This window comes from Crassostrea angulata, chromosome 8 (genome assembly GCF_025612915.1).
Source record: "Crassostrea angulata isolate pt1a10 chromosome 8, ASM2561291v2, whole genome shotgun sequence".
Lineage (NCBI taxonomy): Eukaryota > Metazoa > Mollusca > Bivalvia > Ostreida > Ostreidae > Magallana > Magallana angulata.
In genome coordinates this window covers 4,804,715-4,829,605 of record NC_069118.1, presented here as the reverse complement: position 1 = coordinate 4,829,605, position 24,891 = coordinate 4,804,715, and the positions used below count along the sequence as shown (strand labels likewise).

Genomic DNA, 24,891 nt, shown 5'->3' with positions numbered 1-24,891 from the left:
CTGACCGAAACCCTTTTTTAAACATAGATATTCTGTTTTTCTGAGACTGTTCACTAAAGCATTAAATGCTTATTTTTGGATGTCGTCGGTCATATAACTCACCAACCGTGTGCAAACATATTGAATACCACGCTTACGCCCGGTAGGATTATTTGTCTGCACAGCATCAGTGTGTAATATGACTGACGACATCCAAAAATAAGAATTTTATATTTATAATTTTATCTATATTTGTTAATTTGTGTATCGGCGCTTTAAAGCCATTATGTACGCTAAGCCATAATAACATGAAATTTAGCACGAACCCGCGACTTTAAAAAAATATAGTGTCAGGAACTTTGTCAAGAAAAATTCTTATAAACAATGACATTTATATTTATGATTATGCGCCCTGAAAAGGCAAGTGTGGTTAATGGAAATTAAATGTCAAAGAATTACAATGTAAACATAAGGGGGAAATACACACTGAATGTAAAACATAACATTTGGTCACGTTGTTAGAATGATCTTTCTCAACTCGGCCTGTTTCTGAAAGGTTGTTTCCCGTTTCATTTATTTGCAGTTTCCCGGAACACTATCAGGCAATAACATACAGGATATTTCAAAGTTGGCATAAATTGTTGTTATCAATTGCTGACTATGTTCCGCTAAAATCATTTCCTTGTCAATTTTGTGGGCAGATGCGACAGGGGAAATATGCCATTCGGTGACCTTGATTTTCGTTTTGACTTTAGATTTGATGTATCGAGGTTTCGACGATTTTTTTTAAGTGTGTGGTTTTATTTAGGGAAAAAAGTCGCTTTCTAGAATTCCTTCTGTGTTTCAAGAAATCAGAGATGATTTAATGCTAAAAAGATAACACATTGTCTATTTGATTCTATCTTTTTACATAATAGCAATGCGCGACGTTAACAGAAGTGTTGAATTTGCGACTTTGTTACTAAAATCGATATTTTTAAATAGACGGGTTTAGCTTCTAGACTTTTTTATTGCATTGGAACCCAAAACTCCTTAACGCATTATGTGTAACAACAGTCACTATACTATTTATTTAATTCAACTGCGTATTAAAGGTTTTATGATGTTCGTCAAACATCAGATACAGATATGTATATTATTCTAGGTTTGTAATATACATCATTTAGATTTTTTGTAATGTTAAACAAGTTGAAAGGCCTTTGTAAGGTAGTATGCAGTTCTCGCCTCCAAACTTAAACTTCCATAGAGAGATTGCTATAAGGTTGACGATAGATAAAATCATATTGAAAATAAGTATGTAATACGAAATCATCCCAATGACGTCATAGTGTTTGAGTGACGACGTTATGAGCATTGTCTTATTTTGATGAATTAATGGTCGGGAGCAAAAAAAGGTGTTTTTCGAATAAAAAATAGCGAGCGCATGTTTGCTTAATTACCATGTTTAACTATGATAAATGTAATTGAAAAGAACAAAAACATATGTAAAAATCGTATTAGAGAAGACCTGCGTTCTATACTATTAAAGGCAAAATATGAAGCAAAAAAAAATCTTTTCCTTTGTTTGCAAAATTTGCCTATTTTTGTGACGTCATAAATGAAAAGCTATTGGATAATGTTTACCTTATATGAAGATTATTGTAATAGACATCCTTTGTTTAATGTTTTATGAAGATTTGATTTTAATACCTGGTATTTCAAAATTAGGGCAGATATTTTAAAAAGAAAGACAAAAAGGACAAGAACAGGTTAAAAGGCGAGGAAGGAAATGGAGGTATGGAAATATAACCCTTTCTTCCTGTTGTACACACTATATGTAGCTGTTTCGCGAAAGCTCTTTATATTCCTCGCGTGCACAAAATACACACGGACTCAAAATTCAAGTACGTATTATCGGAACACAATTATTTTTTTTTTATCAAAAATTGTTAATTAATGAGTATCTCTTTTTTTTTTGTCTGAGTTGTTGTTTATGTTTAAAATTTTGTTTAAGGTTTAATTGAATCAAACTTTAAATACATTGAAATTTAAAAAAAAATACGATTAACTCTACATGTACGGTTTAGTCAAGTTCTCAACTTTATCAATACCATTACGTAAAATTTATCATTATGCCTTCAAATGGTAAAAAATGTTTAAAAAATAAACTAAGATTTCTTTTAAACCATTTTTGGCAAGTAGCATAACCTAGTTTACTTGTTCGTTTTGCTTCGTAAAACTGACTGAATAAATGTATGCTTAATATTCATACAAAAAGATTGTTTTAGTTTTTCCCCTAAACTGCTGAAATTCTCGCTTGAGACACAGCAAGTCAAAAATTTAAACAAATATTATAATTTAAAAGTAAATCTAGGCACTTAATGATATTTCTACATTAGGCAAATTAAAAAAAAAAATTCCAGTTATTGTTTTTTGGGTGGTTCTTTGAACGCGTATCTTATCTAAACAAAGGGATAGTCTCTAAGGTATACTTGTTTTACCCTCAATTTTAGCAGTTGTGTACAGTGTTTCCATAGTCCATAACATATTAATGCAAAAAAAAGAAAATAAATAAATGATTTTGATTACCAACTTGTTAAGTAATTGGATTAATTAACTGCGAGAATGAATATTTGTTATCCACACAATAGTTTGTGATAACATATTAAGCTTTCTTCAGTGAATTTTCTTGCCTTAACTCGGGAAATGATTTAGTTACATCAAAATGTTAATAAATGACGAAAAGTTATTTTTTTCAAATTACCTACTCGTTATCGTTCAAAAAGAAAGACTATTCATTTTAAATGTTATCAGATTTGGACGAAGTGTTTGATTAATTGATTGAAAATAAAATATAAAGATTTTTGATAGGTCATTGACATTTTTTTTTTCATGCTTACAAACTAAATTTAAAAAATGCTATTTTAAAGGAAATGGCTTTGGTTATTTGAAAAAGAAAGACATTGTCACTTTTTAATTTAATATAAATACTATGTCAAGCTTAATGGCTAGTTAATATTTGAAAGTTTTTTTTGTTATAATAAAACTAAGAACAAAATAAAAGGTGTAGATTATTTAAAAAAAAAATTATTGGATTTGAAATCAAAAGTCTTGCAATGATATTCATACATCATTGTAAAAACTCAACAGACATTATCGGTGTATTTCCTCAAACACATTCTCGTTTTCTTATGTTCCCGTTGTCCTCTTCACATTTTCGGGTTAGTAATGCAATAGTTGAGATTGAAATGCTGAAATTATTGATAATATAGAATATAACACGCGTAATCATCAAAACATTGCTACGTTAATGATTTATAACCATAATATTTGTTTCTTTACCACTAATATTATCGCTTGGGTTTTTTTCAGTGGATTTTATGTGCCTTGTTATCTCCATTTTACTTTTTTCTTGGTGCAGGGAATGTCAGAGCTTTTTCAAAAGCAGGTAAAAATTTGATAAATGTTGCTGTTTCTATATTTAAGTTTTGTTGCCCTCGGCTGAAAATGAAAAAGCGATATATGTTTAACCTTTTTACCCTTTAAAATTTATCACGAAAATACAGTTTTGAAAGCGATATTGTCACGCCATCTTGCGTGACATCAAAGATGGTAAGTGTTTCTAACGAATCTTTGAAACATTATAAAAATATGAATATACAATTGAATGTGAGGTGATGGAACAAAAATACAGATCTTTAGTAGTTCGTTCGATCGGATTAATCTAAAAAAAAAATGAGTGCATTTAAGTGATATACATTTCATTTGGTACAACAAAATAATTTTACATAATTAAACATTTAACGAATAATAGGCATATATGAAAAAATCAGACAGCACAATTTCTGAACAAATTGGTAAGAGATGGTGACTTCATCTTTAAGTAGTCAATAATATGTTTCATATCGTCTGGTATGGGTGATTTAGATGGTTAGATAGCTTTTACTGCGTCGTTTTCCGTGCCCGTATATTATGGTCAATCGTCGTTCTTTATGTGTTTGAATGTTCAATGACATTGGCTTTCTAAAAATGAGCGCCCTAACATCTTATTATTAGGAACTCATATCAAATACAATTTTTCCTTCTTCTTTTTTTTTTAGCTTTGGTTATATTTTATATTTATGCTGGGTTTTTTTCATTGGCTTTCAAACATAATAACAGTTGCATCAAACAATGCAATTCTTTTTTTTTTAGACTTATCAAAACCAAATCAGATAAGTACTTATAAAAGTATAATTTAAGGACATATTTCTGAACTCCGGAACATTTTTCATTTTTTTTGCTTCCTTGTGTATATAGTAATCAATTCCAATAGTTTGTTTGCGGTTTAAAAGCGTCAATTAGCCATAAAATCGATCGTTGTAAAAGCTCTGATCGTCAAAACAACTCGCTAATTAATTTGCGTGTCATGTGGTACTCTGACGTCATACGCGACCTTCTTCAAACAGCTGATTGTCAACACACAGTAAGATTAGCGTTATCTTTGACATTCACTCGCCATGGAAGGCGGTTTTTTCTGATGTTGAAGAAATTCCCGAGAATCTTAACATCCAACCGCACATGTTTGAACCCCAAATGCAGATAAATAACGACCATATAGCCCAAGCAAGTAGCGAGGAAAGTGACAATGAAGTCTGTGGTAATGATCAGATCGACAGACGTGCTAACACAATTTGGTAAGGATATTTAATATAACATGTTTATGAGATGTTGAATTAAAAAATATATGCAATAAATTCATTTAGTTTGGTTTTTTTATGAGTAGAATGTTCATTGTTGTAAAATTATAGTTCCTGCAAAGTTATAAAGACAACAATGGAGTGCACATGCAGAGATCCCACTCGTTGACTAGATTCGAGAGCCGAGAGAGAGTGAATGTATTACAGAGCATGAGACCTTTAGACAAATGCCAGAATATGCGATTCATTAAAGTTAGTCTCAATGAGTACATCCAAAGAGAAGAAGCACTAAATGACAAAAAAAAAAAACATTCAATAAGACAATAACCAATGTTTAACTGTTTAATTTTCATGAATAAATTAGAATGAATCAGAAAGTCAATTATAGCTATCTTTTGTATAACATATATACAATATAGACATGGAATCAGAAACAAATAGAAATGTATATCAAACAACAATTTTCAGCAACAATAAATAATAATAAATACTGAAAATATCCAACAGTAAACAATAGGATACAAAAACAATATTTAACAACGTTAACAATAATCTCTTACCACTGATATAGTCTGTATCACAAGTAATAATTGACTAATTATTTACATAATACATTCATAATTTTTGTTTACTGCAGAATAGACTGATGAAGGAGGTGGTGACTAATATCCAAGAGAGGCTTTTTCATCGTGTGTAGCTGCTGGACTTGAGGGTATCTGTCGCCTATGTTCTTCCAGATTCAGCCGAAAGATGTCCGCATAATCTAAAAAAAAAATTGAAAAAATATTGAACAATGTAAATATCGAAATTAAAATATATATAAAATATCATGTCTTGAATGTATTACAACTTTCTAGTTATCTTAAATTAGAAAAAAAATGTTCATCCTTCTTTTCTTTTGGGGAAGCTCAGCTGCCTCTGTGGTGTACCTTCTTTTGTTACAGCCTGATGCCGTCGTCCATTTTCATTGAAGTATAAAGCTAAATAAATACACACTATATGTAAATAAAGGAACATGTAAGATTATTTGGTATAATGTAATGATCAATGTCAATTACATACAAAATTAACAATTATCGATGATTACCGTGCCATCATTGCAGGGGAGAAGAAAGGTGAAGTCTTCAAGAAAAAAAAAACTGTGGTATACCTCTAAGCTGTAAGCTTTGTGTTGAGGTGACAGTTTGGATACATCTTTCAGTTCAAAGTCCTATTTTTCGCTAACACCATTCTATAGATGGTACATTAGGAAAAATGGTATACAGATGTTGACTGCATTTGAAAGGAAATTTGTTAGGCCACCGGGGAGGAAATATTTCCCGTATAAAAGGGCATAATATTCGTCCCATTGGGCTAACATAACCAAATTTGTTTGAAAGTAAGGCCCATTTAATTGTAGATTGTATGTTCTGGTACTGGCTGAATATTAGACTGTTAGCATTATTCAGCCTAATTGTTTGATTATTAACGGCAAATGAAAATTTGATTGATAAAGAAGTCTTTAAAACTTTGACCTGATAGAAGTGAGCCACAATTATTTTTCTCTCTTTTTGCGGCAATATTTATTTAGAAATACCACATGCCTAAAATCACATATTTGAATTAAAAAATATAGAATTACAATAGTCGAACAACGTATCCAAACTAAAGAAAAATTAAATTAGAAGTAACTAAGATATGTCTTATGCAATGACCCTTACCTGCAAAATCTACTTTTACTTTCTCATTTGTGTAAACATTGGTCTCTGTTCGCCCTTCTAGTTGAGCCGTTAAAGATTAATTATCAGACTTCTTAGCTCATCGAGACAAAGTCGGGATACCTTATGATGAAAATGTACACTCGGCGTTGGCGTCCGCACTGGGTAAATATTTTGGAGCAGATCCTGTGTCTAAAGTATTACTGACCCTGTCTTCACCGACGTAAATGAATGTTGCTTATGTGTAACTGATGCACTCGACCGGCTTGGATGCTGAACCTTAGCATATGTTAAGGATGCTAAAAGAATATATATGAGGTCATTGGAAACGGTCACATATTTAGGTTATTAATTGTCCTTACTTAAACTCGCATTGTTAATTACGATGTAAATGAATCACAGATCTATTTTCAGAGAATGCTAGAGAAGTCGTACCTTGAAAAACTTTTACTTTAAAGATTTCGCAACCATGTAATAGAGCTCGAGTTCTTTTAGAGATTTCGGGTACGGGTTCTCTAACAGAATGTGTGCCGTTGTTTTGTTGATTTCGATTTATGTTAAATGGACCAGAATTTCTGAATTAATAAACACATGATTTTTTTATAATCTTTTATTAACGTTTCTAGCATTTTTAATACATGTATCTTTTTTTAAGTAAATAAAAATATAGTTAAAAAATGTCCACGTTCCGTTTTCAGTTTAGCGTATTAGCTACACCCGGTTGATTTCCAAGATAGTATGAACGATTGAAACGATCGCAACATCTTGGGCCTTTATCATAAGCGGAAAACAACCTCGAATGTACCCCGGTAATACATGTACGTAGGCGTCCATGAAACCCCACTTTTTGTATAACCAAAGTATACCATAGAGAGATTTAATGATATACATGTATTTGCGGTGTTTTCCTGAGCTATGACAAAAAGACAAAATAACATTACGGTCTTCTGATGAAAGACCATAAAAACTTATATAATATCAATGTTAAAGTTTTTAAAAATTGCCTTTAAACCAAAAAAAAAATTAATCCCCGATTTTGATTTGTCGTGATATTTAATTATTTACCATATTATGACAAAATACTTTATTAGGTTAAACAGACATTAGTTACTAAATATAGTTGGTGCATTTATCAGTGTGTTAGTTATATCTTTCATGCAGAATATATACACTAATAGACAGCGACATTGGGTTTTTATTAACCCTCAGATTGCTTTTTAAAGCGCTAAGCATAGCTCAGCACTTTATTGTCGTTAGACTTCAACTTCCGATGCATCGAATAACCGCCCCCTTTGAGCAGAAGTATACATCATTTAAACTGGTTAGGGAACCAGTTTCAGGGGTTTATGCACATAACTGCACGGGTTATTGTGAATCTAATTTACGGGCCATTGTGAATTTAATGTACGGGGCTTACATACATCATTGCAGGGACTGTCATGCAGTGATGAGGAAATATAGTGCGTACAGAAGCTGAAATGTTATATACATAAATCAATCGCAACTTCTCGGGCCTTTCCGGCAGGCTCGGAAAAACACCTCGAATGTATTAACAACACCGGATGTTAGAATTTTATACAAAATGGAGTCGCTTTCCATTAAAATAAGTATCGGCTAGACAGTCTTGTATGTCGCTTCTGTGTTATGTTTAGTGTATATCGTTTACTTTAATTAAGTATAGCTCACATCTCAACAGATCATGAAATGTGTTGTATTTATATCAAGTTCTATAAAAAGGGGGTTGTCATGGACGCCTAGGTAATACATTCGATGTGTTTTTCCGAGCCTGCCGGAAAGGCCCGAGAAGTTGCGATTGATACTTATATCTGTTATATAAATATAGAAGCTGAGTTAGCGCTTTTCAGCACTATCAGTACTTTGATTAAAAATTTGTCATTTTATATCATAAGTTAGATATATGAAAAATATGTTAAATACTACATAGAACCATTTTAACAAAACCTTGGACATTCAGTAGAGCGTAGAGATCTATTCCTTGCGTCAAAACAAGTTAAAAATGACGCGGTTTTAAGAAAAATATGATTGATTGCGTAGTCTTAGCTCAAAAACCAGACAAATCTTGCTGATTTCAAAGACCCCTGGCTAAGTGGCTAGCAATGAAATAGACAGGTCTCTGTCACATTGCTGTTGGACACAACTACCTAGAGTCCAAGCTCTTGTAAAAACGGTTCTGATAGTCTGGAGCCATTTTGTAAGATATAATTTTGTAAGCATTGTATACTCTTCATCTAGTTTTTGTTATTGTCAAATATGTTTTTTATTGTTAATTGTTAATTATTTTGTGTTTCAGTGCAACAGAAAACAATTGCCATGGAGATTTTGTATCAGAAACCTACACCTTATCTTCACTCAAAAAGAGGATCCAAACAGAAAACAGTACGATTTGATTTCTTGAATATTCTTTGATTAGCATTAATTTTGAAAATATTTTTATATTGACGTATGAAATATTTGATATGTAATGATTAAGATATATGCATGTTCGTGTGTGCGAACATTTTCTACTAAACAAAAGAAATATAATGCTCTAGAGCCAGGGTTTAGGTGCAAGGCGAGGTTATAGTTGTAAAATCAAACATGTAGTATATGCCTTTATTTAAATCATTTTGAAGATATGAATCTTATATTCTATACAACAAGGCATCTAGTATTTTAACTTTAAGTGCACTGTAAGGATGCCGAGAAAGTCTTTTTATAAAAAATTATAAAAATGATGGAAAATTGTCTTGTTAGGAAGAGGCTATATTTGCCACGGAGAGACTTTTAAATATTTTTTTATACTTTATGTCTCGCCATCTAGCAATATAAGTATATACCATATCTCTTCTTGATGAAAAAAAAAACATGACCAGGTCATATCAATGATGTTTTGGGAGGATAGGTACTTGACACATGCAAAAATTTCAAAATACCGTATTTTTCCGTTTGACAGATAACTAATAACATAGTTAGAGTGGATCCTGGTTCTTGTGTCGGGGGTATGGGGGTGATAAAGTCATATAATGGATATGCTAAAAAAATCGCTATGCTTAAAATAGTTTTGTCTAATACTAAACATCTAGCAAGCAAAGTAACTGCTTTAAAAGAATAAGCAAATTGGCTTTAATGAAGCTGTTAAATTCAAAACCTTTGAGTTAGTTGTGTATGTGTTGGGGACTCACTTGGTCGTATTTTAATAGTAATATTTTTAAAGATTTTAGAAATAGTTTCCATATTGGGCTATATTCAGTAAACAAGCTAACCACTTGGTTATAAAAAGAAATAAGCCCTACTAATTATAACATTTTGAAATTTATGACTAAAGGGTCATGTTTTCTAGTGTATGGATGGAGCTGCAGTGGTAATATATTGAACATACATAATGTGTTTAAAAATATTCTACATGTATATACAACTTGACATCTAACAGGCAAACTAAGTCCTGGTTAGGATTGGCAAGAGGCCGTCTACCAAAATGTTGAACTTAATGGCAGCGTTACTGGTTCTAGGGTGGGGCTCTACTGGTCATATAGTATCCTCAAGTACTTGGCATCTAGCAGTTACACTTCAATATTAGAACGAGCCAAATTGAATGCTTTACAAAGAAATCCTTTTGAATATGTGAAATTTATGGCACTTACATTGGTTATGTTTTTGATATGAGGGTGGTCACATAGTGAATATGCATTTATCATTTAAAAAGTCTTCTCCAGCGAAAAAGGGCTAACAAACTTACTAAGTTCATTATGATGAGCAACAAACCTTTATCTAAAATTGTAAATTTGCATTACCCCTGTATAAATAGTTGAGATGTCAGGAGGGAGAGGAATATGTTGGTCATTTAGAGAATATGCATACATTCTTTGAAATGAAGTGTTTCACTGCTGAGTATCTCGCAGTCAAACTAAGTACATATTTAGGTTAGACACTGGATAAGTAGTTGAGATGTCAGGAGGAAGAGGAATATGTTGGTCATTTTAAGAAGAATAATTTGGAATGATTGTTTCACTGCTGAGTATCTCGCAGGGAAACTAAGGACATATAAAGGTTAGGCAAGCCGATACGATAATTGTAAAATTATTTGGGCTTTGATGAGAGGTTCTGATTTTAGAGCGTGGTTTTGAAATAGAACGAGTTCACACACACTTTTGTAAAAGAGTTTTGAAAGTTAAAAAATATTTGTAAAACGTTATGGTTTATTCAGAGTTAGGTCGTCTACCTACGAGTACCATGCGTTATTTACGCATTATTAAGTATTGGTCGAAATTGATTGAAAAAGAAAATTGTAATTTACGCAAAATGTATGAAGAATTGGTTTCATAATTGATGCCAAATACACGGTGTTTTAATGTCAGAGAATTATTAGTATCACTGGGTATGCAGGAAGTTTGGCTTTCACAGATGAGACTAACACTTAATTTTGTCTAAACAATTGTAAAGCAGGGGTTGTCTGCTTTTTTAATACAGGAAGGGGACGCTTTTTCGAGTCCTCCTCTAAATGTTTATCTGCCTGACACTTTTTCCTAACGATTTTTTTTGCATAACATTTTTTTGAAAACCTTGTTGAGCTCGAGGATAAATTCCAATTTATAACATCTGTCCTTTTTATAAATGTCTACGTGTACTGTTTTTTAAACAAATATAATTGAACTCGTCCTTCAATGTTTAAGTAAGTTTAACTCCTTGCCATTCATAATCGCAAAAAAATGTGCCATCTCCTAATGTATCTGCGTGAAGCTGGGAAAAAACAGCAATGTCAGACTATTTATGCAATGTACATCCAATTTAGATAGGTAGGTAGGTTGGTAGGAAGGTAGGTAGGTAGGTATTATTCGTATGAATTTTGGCAAATAAACAATAGAATACAATACGTATTATATATGGAAAACTTTTGTAATTAACATTGAGGTTCTATGATAATTACGTGCAGTCAAGAGAATTGATTAATTCAATTTAGTTTTTCAAAAACATGTGCCATGTTATAAGCTAACCTTTCCACCCTGTCGTTTTTACATGTATATGTTTGTACTATAGTACTCAGATGACCGCTAAGGCCTGGGAAGCTCTTGTCTTGTTTTATAAAAAAAATGATATCTCTTTATGTTGCATTATTTTTTATTACTACTATAATGGCATTTATAAAGCCTAAAACATGGGTTGCATCATACTCATTGGACCGTTAAGGCCAGTTGGACTCTTGTTATTCTTTCAGAAGAAAAACTTGCTAAGATGTGGAACTGTCTTGATTCAAATGAAGAACCATGCTCCATAAATGTAACAAAAAGAGATGGAATAGCACGTTTCTGTTACACAGATATGTGTTTTAAACTCAAACAAAGTAAGATGGGTAAATTATGTATTAAGTAACAACAACATTCGAGAAACAATATGCTCTAATTAGTATACACTATGCAACAAGTAAAACCGCTTTATTGAGATGTTTTTCTTTGAACATGAGGTATATTAACTTATTATTGAATTTCAATTTCTTTAGGTAGAAACAACTCTAAAGTGAAAAATCAAATTAGAATTGGTAAGTCAGAGTCTTTTCTCGTCAATTTTAATATCATTTACTCAAATGTATGATCATGCATATAAAAACAAACTAACTTTCATAATATGATTTAGAAACGATCAGTCACAATGCTTAAAAAATGTGTTCATTTAATTCAAAAATTGATTTCAGAAATGTGCATCAGAGAAAAAGAATGTCATGCATATGTAAAAAAGAATTATTTTACTGGACTGATAAATCAGGAGCTTCCGTGTTCAATTACGCAATCGGAATCAAACTTTGCACGTGACACAAGAAAAAATATCATTAGAGGTACTCATACAGGTATGAGAAATTGACTATATACTGTTGATTTTGTAAGCCTAGAGGTACAAGTAACACAGACAAAATTAATACAATAGCAGGTATTAAGCATTATAGCAATAACTGAAGGTATCAAACACTAAATAGCAATCTAGTATTTTGTAAAGAGTTCGATTATTTTCCATAATCTATTCTGTTCGTATACTAGCATTCTGTAAAGTACAACAGTTTACGATAACGGCCAGTGTTGCATTGTTTTAACGCGTAATTACCTTAGTACTGTGTGCTTAATACGTAAGGGGTTTTCTTTGATAAATTGTGTTTTCTTTTTGTGGAATATAATATTGATTCATAATTTACATTTTAGTTATTGAAAATCGTAAAAAAGGTATTAATAGCAAGAAAGTTGTATTAATATATGCCGTCATCTTTTATGTGCATCGGCTTGAAAGATGATATGATTAAATACACGTGAAGCAATATACTCGACACTGCGATCTTAGTTCAAAACTGACACGCTTGTTTTACAGCATATTCGGTGCTGTTCTTGACGATCATTACCAAATAGTTAAGAAAATGATTGATTATTACCTCTTATTTCAGTGCATCAAGATCAACGTCTTCTCTTTATTTTACTTGTTGCTTGGTGTTCGGATTGCCGTACAGATAAGAGGTAGAGTCAAAGAAGTTTCAGGCTTTGTTTTATATACCATCTACTTTTTAGCATCGATTGATTATAGGATCAACGATGGTTCATTCACACATACTAAAAGGTGTTTCACCAAACCCGTCCCGACTTTGCGGTTATAAACAAAAACCCTTACCCTAATGATTTATGTATAAATTTAAAGTTTGCAAAAAGGTCAAGAGCAATTGTATAAAATAGCATCAATTTAACTAAATTAGTCATTATTCTGACATTCATTTAACAACAATCTCACGAAAATCTGTTGTGTTAAGAATGTCCTCCGTGTTTCTCAGTCTCAATTTATCTTCATAAAGCCATTTTATGAGCACCTGTGCCCCCCCCCCCCCGCCCGAGGGTGGTGAATAAAGGTCGTATAAATAAGCCAATAGAAAGGAGTCCCAAGGTTAAAGATTTAGTGAATATCATGGTCATAAGTGTTTGAACGTAAAATATAGAATGCTCGCCAAATCTGTAAGACGGCAATATTATTCAAGCACAGTACAGTTTTGTTTTTGATCTTTGGCATTTTATTACGTAATTTTTTTAAGGTTTTTTTCCTGAAATGTAAATTCTCTCATTAACATGTACCTCATACATGCATATCCATACTTATTTAGCCATTTCGGAAATCCTTTTTTAAATTAAATGTCAATTAATTCGCCTTTTATCCACTTTATATTTTTTAGACCTGAATAGCAATGTTACAGCAGGCCTCTGGGCCATACATGTACAATTAAGAAAACCTCACTTTTGATCTTAGCCTCACTTTTTGAATGTATACTCCTTTTCTAAAAGTGAGATCGAGATCAAAATTGAGCTTGTCTCACATATATGGTCCCTGGGCCTGGACTTTAAACATCTAACAAACGTTTTCAAGCAGTCGTATTTTCTGAAAACAATGCATTAGGGTAAATTAAGAAAACGCCATTATTTTTTTTTTCTTTTCAGATCAAACTCTGATGTTAGAGACCAAGAAAAGAACAATTTAGTACTAAATAAAATTCTCGAAGACAGTAAGCCTATCAAATATATTTTCATCGTTTTTATATTATAAAACGTTTTAACAATTTGGTATTTGTTTGGTTAATAAAATAAACGTACCACTGATAATATAAATTATTCAAGTCTCTCCTGTTCCAGCTTAAAACGTTTTTTCTGTACATGTATTTGGATTTCTAAAAAAACACCCACTGTATGCAATTTAACAGTCACCATTACTAAAAAAGATATTCTTTTCTTTGAGTTCACAGGCAACTAACATTATTTTTTTTCTATTTCTAATATTACACAAGGTACACATCGCCATTATCTTGGATTTTTTTAAAACTGTCACATCAGGTGGAAGCTTAGCTTAAAACTCTTCAGTAAATTAATATTGCAATAACCCTTTGTCTTCCGATTGGTCCTTCAATACCTTAGATTACAACCGATCCAACCGAAACGGCGCGTTACACCTGCCATTAATAAAACTCAGGCCTCAATTTTGGATCCACTGCCTTTCCTATACGACAAAAAGCTAAAGAGAGGACGGAAGTTGATATAACTATGTCATGTTTTAATTAACCCCTTCCGTTCTTAGTTTCTTTTCCTACTATATACATCATCTGAAACGCTTAGCGAACCATGATATCCATATAATGAGCTTACGTTAACAAATTATAAATTGAATATTGAATTATTATTGGAAAGATACATGCATTCAACACTCATCGTCAGTTTAAAAATTCAGTTATCAGTAAAAGGGAACAGTAACAAGCTCACCTATAGGTTTAAAAGAAAAAAGATATTTTGTAGTAAGATAAAGTTATAAATTTGAATTGTATGAATCATGACGTTGTAACTTATAATGGATCTCTGAGATGTTAAAATTGGTGAATTATTTTTAATATAACAATAACTGAAGCACTCGCATAAATAATTGTTTTGACTTTATGAGGCTGTTTTTAGTTTGCTCAGGTGAGCAATGGACCCCTTGACCACTTGTTTTTAATAGTTTTGTTAGAAGTAAGCTATTTGTCTGTTGTGTCGAATCTTTTTAAGTAATAATTTTTCAATCAAGCACATACAGTAAAAAGCTACTTTTGTTTCATTTTTTATCATCATATAACGTCGCGCAGAAACCAGGCTATCTCATGTGCAAGCTGAAATTTCCCCCAAAACATAAAAAAATTGACATCATTTTACCTATTCCATAGCCCTTATTAATTGATATTTAGGAAAAAATAGCAATTTTGATCCTACCACTGTGTACCATGACGAAGACCCACTATCTCATTTTAAGTCAATTTCTGAGATGTATTTTATTATACTTCAATTGAAAAACTAGCCACATTAAAGATTTGGAATTTTCTCTAACTATTTTTTAAATTTGGAAAAGAAAATGTTTCTTACATTCAATAATATTATCTATGTTTATTTCTTGAAAGAGAAATAGATACTTGTTTTACGTTTTACAATTCAATTAAGGGGAAAAGTGAAAAAAGTTTTATGAATAAGTTGTAATAAATTTTGTAAAAACTCAAAAATTGTTTTTGATTTCCGGGTTAGAGCATTTTTCACTTATTTTTTTTTTTTTTTTTTATCAAAATTGGCTTGATATTAAAAGTTTTATTTCAATGCATGCTTGATGAACACGATTAAGTGCTGGATTAAATATTCAAAAACTATATACAACACCCAATGCCGTAAAAATCACTTTCCTTTCTATTTCTGTCAATTTTCCATAACGTTATGTAAAAATAGCATGAAAAGAGAAAAAAATACAATTTTCAGAATTCTTGACGATAAAAGAAATCAAGACAATCGACTTGTTTACAAAACAATTCTTAGAATGATAATAGATACATGTTTAAAAAAAATGATTTTCTTAGCAAGCATCAATTGCCAAAAATTAATACCTCATGATATTAGATTAAATGCAATTCTTAATATATGTTATAGGCACTAAGTCTTAGAAATTGTTCAATTTTAGTATGTTGAAAAAAATTAGGTACAATTTTAAGTAAATTTCGACTGTGCGTAGATGATGCATGGTATTTTATTTCGTATGAATATCTATATGGTTGCATGTATCTTAACTAAACATAAAGCATTTATCATTAAAATGAACATGCATATGTTTCTATATGGTCGATGTATATTTTATGAATATATCTACATGCATACAGGTTCATACAAATGTGTCTATTTGTCCGATTTTATAGAAATACCATCAAATGATTTGTGGACATGTTTAAACAATGGAACATGCCCGATGACTGTTAGAAAAAGTCACAGTAACTCATGTTTGTGTACTAGTGATCTATGTGCAACCACTGAATGTTATGTCACAGACAAAAAGAGTACGTTTGCAATTCAGTGTAAAATTGAGACGGAATCGAAATACTCTGAGGTTTGTAAAACATACCCCATGATCGAGAAATTCACAGGTAAGAGGATCGAAACATAAAATCGGTTCAAAAGCAAACCTATTAAAAATAACCTCAAAAAGTTTGTGTTTCTAAAGTGCTACTTTTTCCTCACTGCCGTAATCATACAAATTTAAACAAACTCGATATAATAGCACTAGTCAAAATCGATAAATGTTTGCATGCATTTTCTGTCTTTAAGGCAAATATTTTTTTTTCCATTTTAAACAGTGTTGTTTGAAAGGAAAAGGAAAAACTATAGTACTTTATATAAACCTTAGAAAAATACAATTTTAAAGAATATGAAAGAAAACATGAACTACAAAATAGCCTTTCAAGTTACTGCATTTCGTTTACAGATTTTGTATTTCTATATGTTGATATTCTTGCAGATTACTGTAATGTGACTGAGACAGCCTGTTCGTTGTATCTGGATAAGCATTTTTTGTTTGAAGGTGTACAATTGCAGATAACAAATAACATGTTCGTAAGATGTTTTAAATTTTATAAGATGATAAAAATTGGTTCTTTTTATGATAAAGCTTATTTAACCTGATTAAAAACCAATACAATTTCATAATTTAGTTAACTCAATAAGTTATTGTAAAAAGAATTATTGTAATTTTGAAAGTATTTGTAAAAACGGAAGATGAGAATTGTTAAAGGTATACATGCCGTTTTTAACACTGTTTTTTATGTTATAAACCCGACCAAAACATTGTAAGTGTGATCATCTAACGGAGTTAAAAACTTTTTGCAGTTTATACAATGCATGCAAAATTATTTGCCCAGTCAGCTAATGACCCAGCTTTAAATATTTATATTTTCACCTGATCACAAGATGTCGCAAGCCTAATCAGTATGTAAAAAAGAAAACGAAAACATGGTCGGCATGCAGGCCAACTCACATTTCTAGAAAATGTAAAGATAACAGGGACACTAATGTTTTGAGGGAAGGGACCCCCGAAAGAGGTAATACTAATGTTCTGTTTTAGTTTTTCTCTGATAAGATATTAATTAATAAAGTGGTCTATAGGTTTATAAATAATATTCATTTTTTCATAACGAAAGTTTGAAAAAAAATTATTTATTTTTACGTGAATCAGTATTGAACTATTTATTTTTGAAAAAAAAATTGTCATTCCTCTTCCTTCACGCTGTTCCTCTCGATTACTTTTCCCGCTGTCATACGCAGATAACACTTACGTGAATAGTATATGAATTTTATTTATCCGTATGCATAAAATAACCAAAACATTTGATAAATACCAATGAATGACCTTGCACATTTATCACAGTGGTTTTGTTTAAATATAGATCATCAAACTAACAAAGTTTTGGTCCAGTTTCAATGGAAGTTAAAACAGCGCTAGAACGGGCAAACGTACCTTTTAGAAATATAATGCTCTCAACCTGGCTAATGTACCAGTTAGAAACCATATGATTCTAACATTAAAATCATAACTCGGAAGACATTCACACTTTACTTTTACAGATTAAAAAAATATTATTCATATTTGCAGGATTTCAACTACTTTGACAAACATCGACGTCTTTTTGAAGTTAGCAGACAGCGTAACAAAAGACCACGGTCTGGAAATGCCATACACATTTAGTTCATAATGAATCAGAAAGATACAATTACGCATATTATAGCAAATATTTTTTATATTTGTTGTAGGTACATTGAATCCCTTGTGTAATATTCTAGATAAAATCACTGAGAGCAGATCGTTTTCCACGTCAGCATCGAGTAACAAAACACAAATAAACGTGATGTGTAAATCTCTGTACATTTTGTTCCAATGTAAAACCAGTCGCAAAAGTAATAATGAAGATTTTGATAGTTCATTGAACATCTATCAGAATGGGAAGGTGATATTCTCATTTCAAATCTTGTGTTAAATTTTTAGTGATCACATTACTTTCGATTGTTCTGCATTTTCATTCATTGTTGCTATCATATTTTCAAATGCGTATCATATACTAACGGAAAAAGAAACTGTGCATTATTTAATATATGAAAAAACACTTAAAAATAAAAATGAACAAATTTTATTTTTTGTAATACTGTTAACACATGTATTCGAAACAACATCTCATAACACATTAATGTCAACGTCGACTAACGTCAATTTCAGCACACTCGAAAGTCACTGTTATTTGAAATTGAATCAACAAAATTAATAACGCGTGTGACCACCATTTGCGTTCACGCATGCTTGATAGCGACGCCTCATTGATGCCACTAAATTGTTCAGAAATGCTTGAGGGATGTTGTTCCAGATGCTGGTTAAAGCCTGTCCTAAATCAGCCAATGCCACTGGCTGATTTGGTAAACGGCGTAAACATCTTTCCATTTCATCCCAGATCGATCGATTGCTCGATCGGCGACAAATCGGGGAAACAGCTGGCCAAGGCAAGACATCGACATTCTGTTGAACAAACAAGTCCTTGACTACACGTGCAACGTGTGACCTTGCGTTGTCTTGCTGCTGAGTGATGTGATTTTGATGTCTCTGTATGAAGGCTATCACATGACGCTGAATAATTTCATATCGATAGCGTACGCCGTGGAGATTTCCATTGACAATTTGTAGAGGGGTCCGTCCTTCCCCGTGCTGATATTCCATCCACACCATAACGATACCTCCACCAAATTGTCGACGTTGCGCAACACAAGCGTCCTGGTAACGCGACGATACACCCTACAACGGCCGTCACTGCTATTGAAATGAAATCTGGATTCATCAGTGAACAGAAAATTGGCCCATTCCTGTATTCTGAATCGCAGATGTCGTGTGCACTACGCTAGTCTGGCGATACGATGACGTTGAAGCAGTACTGGGCGCACCGGTGGACGTCTTGGTCTGATGTTTTGCTCGCGCAGACAATTACGTACAATTTTTGGACTAATTGGTCGAAGCCCTGGAATGCTACGGGCAGTCAAACTTGCAGTCTGGAAACAATTTCTCAGATGCACAAGTCTAATGTGGTTGTCCTGTTGACGTGACGTCACACGAGATCGCCCAGAGCGGTCGATCCTGGATGTTGCCAGATTGTTGAAAACGTCTCCATAATGACTGGATGGCGTTCCGATGAACTCCAAAATGTCTTGCTACAGTATTTTGTGCCAATCCAGCTTGCAGCATCCCAACAGCACGATTACGTTGGTTTTCGTTGAGTCGTGGCCTGACATAGGGGTAAATTTTGTTGAAACTAAAGTGATTTCTTTAACAAAAAAAGTTTAAACAAATTCTTTACAGTTCATAGTCCAAACAGTATTGGCCCGTAAAACTCGTGCACACAAATTCTTCAATAATCACTAACCATGGAAAAGTCCGTGCACCCGGACGGTTACCATCCGATATTATCAAAAACAATACCATTATCGATTGTTTAAATTTAATGAATACAAACAATAGATATAGAAAAATTATATTTAATTTTATAATGCACAGTTTCTTTTCTCCGCTAGTATATATATATCTTACTCACTGTAAGAATGATATTGGTTTACCTTCTAGGAAAATATGTATGTTTTGTTCTGTGGAATACTTCTTTCCTGTGGAATAGCAGGTTTTGTGATAGGACTAAAACTTTCAAGATACCGGTTTGTAACACTTGCTTAACCAGTATTTTCATCACTCATATTAAAAACACCTGTAAATGTGTGCGAGTGCGTGTCAAATGATACTGATTAATAGAAAATCGAATTCATTGAACATGACTTAAAAATCTTTCAGTAATAATTTTTATTTTTCTTCGAAGAAAAGAGAAAATATCTTACAAAAGAAAAAGGAAGATATCTCATCATCAACTAAACTCTGGTCTTTATGCAGAAATCAGCGAACTACCAAATTGCTCAAAGTATGCATTAGAGGTACGAGGGCCGATATTATTGGATGATGATACTACCATTAGGAATACTCCTCTCTCTCTCTCTCTCTCTCTCTCTCTCTCTCTCTCTCTCTCTCTCTCTCTCTCTCTCTCTCTCTCTCTCCAGTACAATTAATATAACGAAGCTGCATAGCCTTTCAATATTGTTCAATATGTTACAAGCTCAAATACAACCTTTTAATGTTAAAAAGAGACACTATATAAACCCAAAAGAAGAGGAAGTCAATGTTCTAATATTAGCCTATGTAAGTTTTTGCCTGGTTTTGTTTTGTTGTTCCTGAGCATGTGTAATTTTAATCATTCACTGCACTTATTCTATGACTCTTAGATTTGGATATTATAATAGCAAACGTAACGTTTTAATAAAATGAAAAGTTCGTTGGGTAATGATATTGATGTTTATTTCGTGTTTTATAAATAAAATTCTTCCAGAAAGCCTCATGCATACGTAAATAAAGCGTACTTCAAAATACAGAGAAAAAGGTTCATTAAATCCATTTGGCTGTTTTGCCTTTCAAATGCAATTTTTGCTGTATAGATTATTGTCGCCATTATTTTAACCAAGGTGAATTATTACACCAAAGTTGTTTTGAGCAATGTACAAAAAATTAAAATAAGAAATAAAAATTGTGATTAAGTAGGTATTATATAAATTTGCCTTGATTTTTTAAACTTCAAATTTTCTACTTTCTAAAAGTTGATTTTTTAATACACGCAGTTTTTAACAGGAAGGTTTTAAGAAAGATCATTTAAACATTTTGCTTAAGGTTTTAAGACATGTTCTGTATGTGTTTTGCTTTGAAGTGTAAAGTGAAACAAACTCTTTATATTCAATTTTTATAATAAAAGCAGCCTTTATATATGTTCCAAGTATCATTTTACAGAAAGGTGACACAGAAACTACGGATCATTTAAAGATGAAAAATATATCTACAATATCTACAATTGAAGGATTGAATAGAAGTGATCAGCCTGTTATAAATTGTATCAGCGATGATGTAGATGATTCATACAGCAACATTTACAATGTTTTAAAACCAAACTACGGACAGAGAAGAATATTATACCAAGCATGTAACAAAGAAAACGATTGTGAGAGGTCCCATAGTTTAGAAACTCTAAATGTTGGAAACACACTTCCAAAACATCGTTGCAGGTCGTTTTCCTTATCTGAATAAATTAAAAATCATTGAACACTCTGTATTTATACCAAATTATTATCAAATTCCTTTACTGTCATCCCATTATAATTGTTTGGTGAGATACTATTGTACACAGGGAAATATTTGCCTTCTTTGTATTTCTTCCCTTTTATTCGCGTAGTCAACAGGCGATTTAACACAAATGTACTTGGTGAACTCTGGGAGAAGAACTGTTGGCAATTGCAGAAGGACAAAAATGAAACTGAGAGAAAATAATCTTGTATACAATAATTAAAAGCGATGATTTGATTCTTACTTAATAAAGGTAGGAATTCAATACAAAACCAAAACTCAAGTAAAAAAAACTTTGAAATTGAATTCAATAAATGGAAATATTTATATGATTAATTCTGGGAGTTTTTTCTTTGTCAAATAAAAAAACCCATCTAACAATGATGGCTCAGTAACACAACATCGAGCGATGTTATTAATCATATGTACATTTATTATTAACCATGTTTTAATCTATCTGCAATGAATAAACATGATGTTACAATTTTTTATTGAAATTAGTTTTTATAATGTTATGAACACAAGTCTTGTCCTTATATATATATAAATAGAGAGAGAGAGAGAGAGAGAGAGAGAGAGAGAGAGAGAGAGAGAGAGAGAGAGAGAGAGAGAATGATTACTGGAAAAAATAATCGCAGTTAAATTCGTCCATAGATAAAAAGTGTTACACACTGAGTAACCGAGAAAAACATTTTTTATAGAACCAATGTGTTTACTTTTTTAAAAAAATGCGACTTATGTTTAATTAGGGGTAGTTGATTAAAATACAACCGATAATATTTGGAACGAAGAGTGTTTTCTGAAAAATCATTTTTCATGTTTTACATTACCACGATTATCCGAATGAAACCGAACTTAGTACACAAAATCAATTAACAATTAAGTTCTTAGAGTATTCTTATTTATTTATCAGTCCTTATTTCAATTCCTGATGTATATGTTTGAATTCTTGTTATTCCCAAGCAAATGCGCAAATGATAAGACAGTATTATTTTCTAAATTAGATTTCACTATTGAATTTTCATTGCATTTGATATTCAACAATATTCAACAATGGGATCTTTATTATATTTTATAAACTTTTGATGTTTCATTACATCTTGATTATCCTTTCATTCTCCCTTTGTTTGGTTTTGAAAAACGTGACGTGTTTGAATGAATGGCAAGTCGTTTACAAAAATTTTAACTGTGCTCATGGTATATTAACTTGAAATAATGTCAAATTGGTAGCGTTGGTCCTCACTTTTTTCTGGACGCCGGGTGCTTGCACATTGAATACTTTAAAGCGGTTTTAATCAACCGCCTTATTTTTTCTTTTATTATATCAAACCATATCAAAGGCCCACGAGGTTTAAACCAACAAATTAAGAATAACAAGGTTGTGAGAAAGGGTAGTGAAAAGACATTCCGTAAAACAAGCTAATATATTTTAACGTAACTTAACTATTTAGTTTCAACAAGTATTGTAGTACAGATTTTAAATATAGCAAAACTTAGTATAAAACAATTTTACAAAATATTATTGTGTATGACGAATTCAAAGTACAAGAATTAAGTTTTGTAAAAATTATGTAATCACATGTATCAGTCATTATAAGATAATTAACAAGATTGTTTTTTGTCAAAATAGTGCTGTAGGGAACCAGGGATACCTAAGAATAATATCCATAAAATATCGAATATCCTATTAGGTCCTATATCAATGTACTTGTAATTTTGATGGTCTATAGAAAACTTTTACATGTTACCTAATGTCATTTTCAAAGATGGATATTTATCAGCCACCGTAAGGAGACTAATAGTCACCTTGAATGGAACATCCTTAAGGAGACCAGGGAACACCCTTGGCACTAAATCAATGAAGCAATACGTTTGCTAATTCACATGTATAGGGTCATTTAGTGTCATTTTTAGGTTTCATAAGATGTATGCACTGTATGGGAACAAGAGTCATCTTAAGTGGAACATCCATAATAAAACCAGAGGTAACCAGGTTAAAAATCATTTAAGTTTTTTCTTTGATCCAGGTAGATCATATGTTGTCTTATGTCATTTTACAAGATTGAGATTGACAAGAAGTTAGCCAATGTAGGAAGACCAAGGGTCACTTTAAGCGAAAAACCTAACAGGAGTCAAGTGATAACTCTTGATTTTAAGTCAACGTAGTAATCATTTTAATAATCAATCAGTACTTCAGAAGTAACCTTTACAGGAACACCCATAAGGAGACTAGAGTTATTTGGAGGTCCTAAATCAATGAAGTATAGTAGTACATGCAGTATTTTTACTCCACTGGAAAAGTAATCTTATTTCATTCTAAAAGAAGTCAGCCATAGTAGGGTATCAAGGGTCTATTACAATGTAGGCCTGTACAAACCGAAAGTATGATCTAGTGAGCTTTAAATTCATATTTTTGTCAAGCTATCCATTATCCTGTCCGTCCGTCAATCCGAATGTTTGTTAACTTTTCAGATTTGTACTTCGTTTTCTATAATGTATCTAAGCCATATACAACCATACTTTACAAAGACCTATATTTGATATGAATGACCCTTTTTATAATTGTTTCGGGTACATTAAATTTATATGTTATCTTTTAAAAGAGTTGATATGTACTACTTTCACCTATTCCTTTGATTTGTTGACCTCATTCATAGTATATAACACCAGAAGTGATGCTATTTAAGTAATTGGATCATTTCAGTCAAAAACTGGCAATTTTAAAACCTTTTCTAAGGGTCACATTTTTTAAAAGGAGACAAATTTTGTCACTTAATAGTCTATGATTTGACTCTTAAGTATATATTTTACATTGCTCTAAAAACCTTAATTTTAACCTTTAAAGCTTTTAACATATTCATCACAATAGGTAAAACATTAATCCCTAGGTACCTCCATAAAAAGTTTCAAATTTCCTTTCAAATAGTCTTCATATTGTAGATTTCTTTTTTTTTGGGGGGGGGGGGGGGCGGGTTTGGTGGGGTTTTTCTTCTTTTTTTATTAGTAAAATCCTACACTCAATAATAAAATGAAGACCCATCAGCTATTAGAATGAAATCATAACATCAGGTCCCTTAATTTGTATCAGCTTCATGACACATTGTATACACTTTTACGTTAATTGAAGTTTAATTATCCAGACAGCCTGTTTAAGTCAACAAAAATATTTTGTGTACAAGTTATGGTGTACATTACGTTTTGTCTATATCCTTCCCACAGGTAATCCTGAAAGTCCTTTGGGCCGGTGTAAAGAAGAATAAGACCTCCGTATTATAATGACCAAGGGTCATTTTTCGACGTAGAATAATGACCCCTTTTGCTTTAGAACAATAGGATTTTTCTGAAGAAAAACGACCCATGGGTTATTTTTCCTCTGTTAAACATGAAGAAAAATTACCCCCGTAGAAAAATGACCCCCGCTGTAAATAAGAATAGAAATGGGTTACCCCGTATCCAGGATATCTGACTTTGAAATTACTTGAATTGTACTCCGTTCAGCTGATTTTGAAGTTGTAAACACCGAACTTGTA

The 24,891-nt window shown here is 32.0% G+C and overlaps 1 protein-coding gene across 1 annotated transcript; it reads left to right on the top strand.

Annotated features, from left to right (window-relative positions):
* The first annotated feature begins 1,841 nt into the window (after window positions 1-1,841).
* On the top strand, window positions 1,842-18,004 carry LOC128160514 (uncharacterized). The gene is made up of 10 exons (XM_052823844.1): window positions 1,842-1,862; window positions 3,331-3,406; window positions 8,646-8,731; window positions 11,547-11,672; window positions 11,829-11,867; window positions 12,021-12,173; window positions 12,756-12,825; window positions 13,789-13,853; window positions 16,044-16,730; window positions 17,771-18,004. Coding segments are annotated over exons 1-9 (861 nt in total). The 5' UTR covers window positions 1,842-1,861; the 3' UTR covers window positions 16,289-16,730; window positions 17,771-18,004.
* Window positions 18,005-24,891: the final 6,887 nt, after the last annotated feature.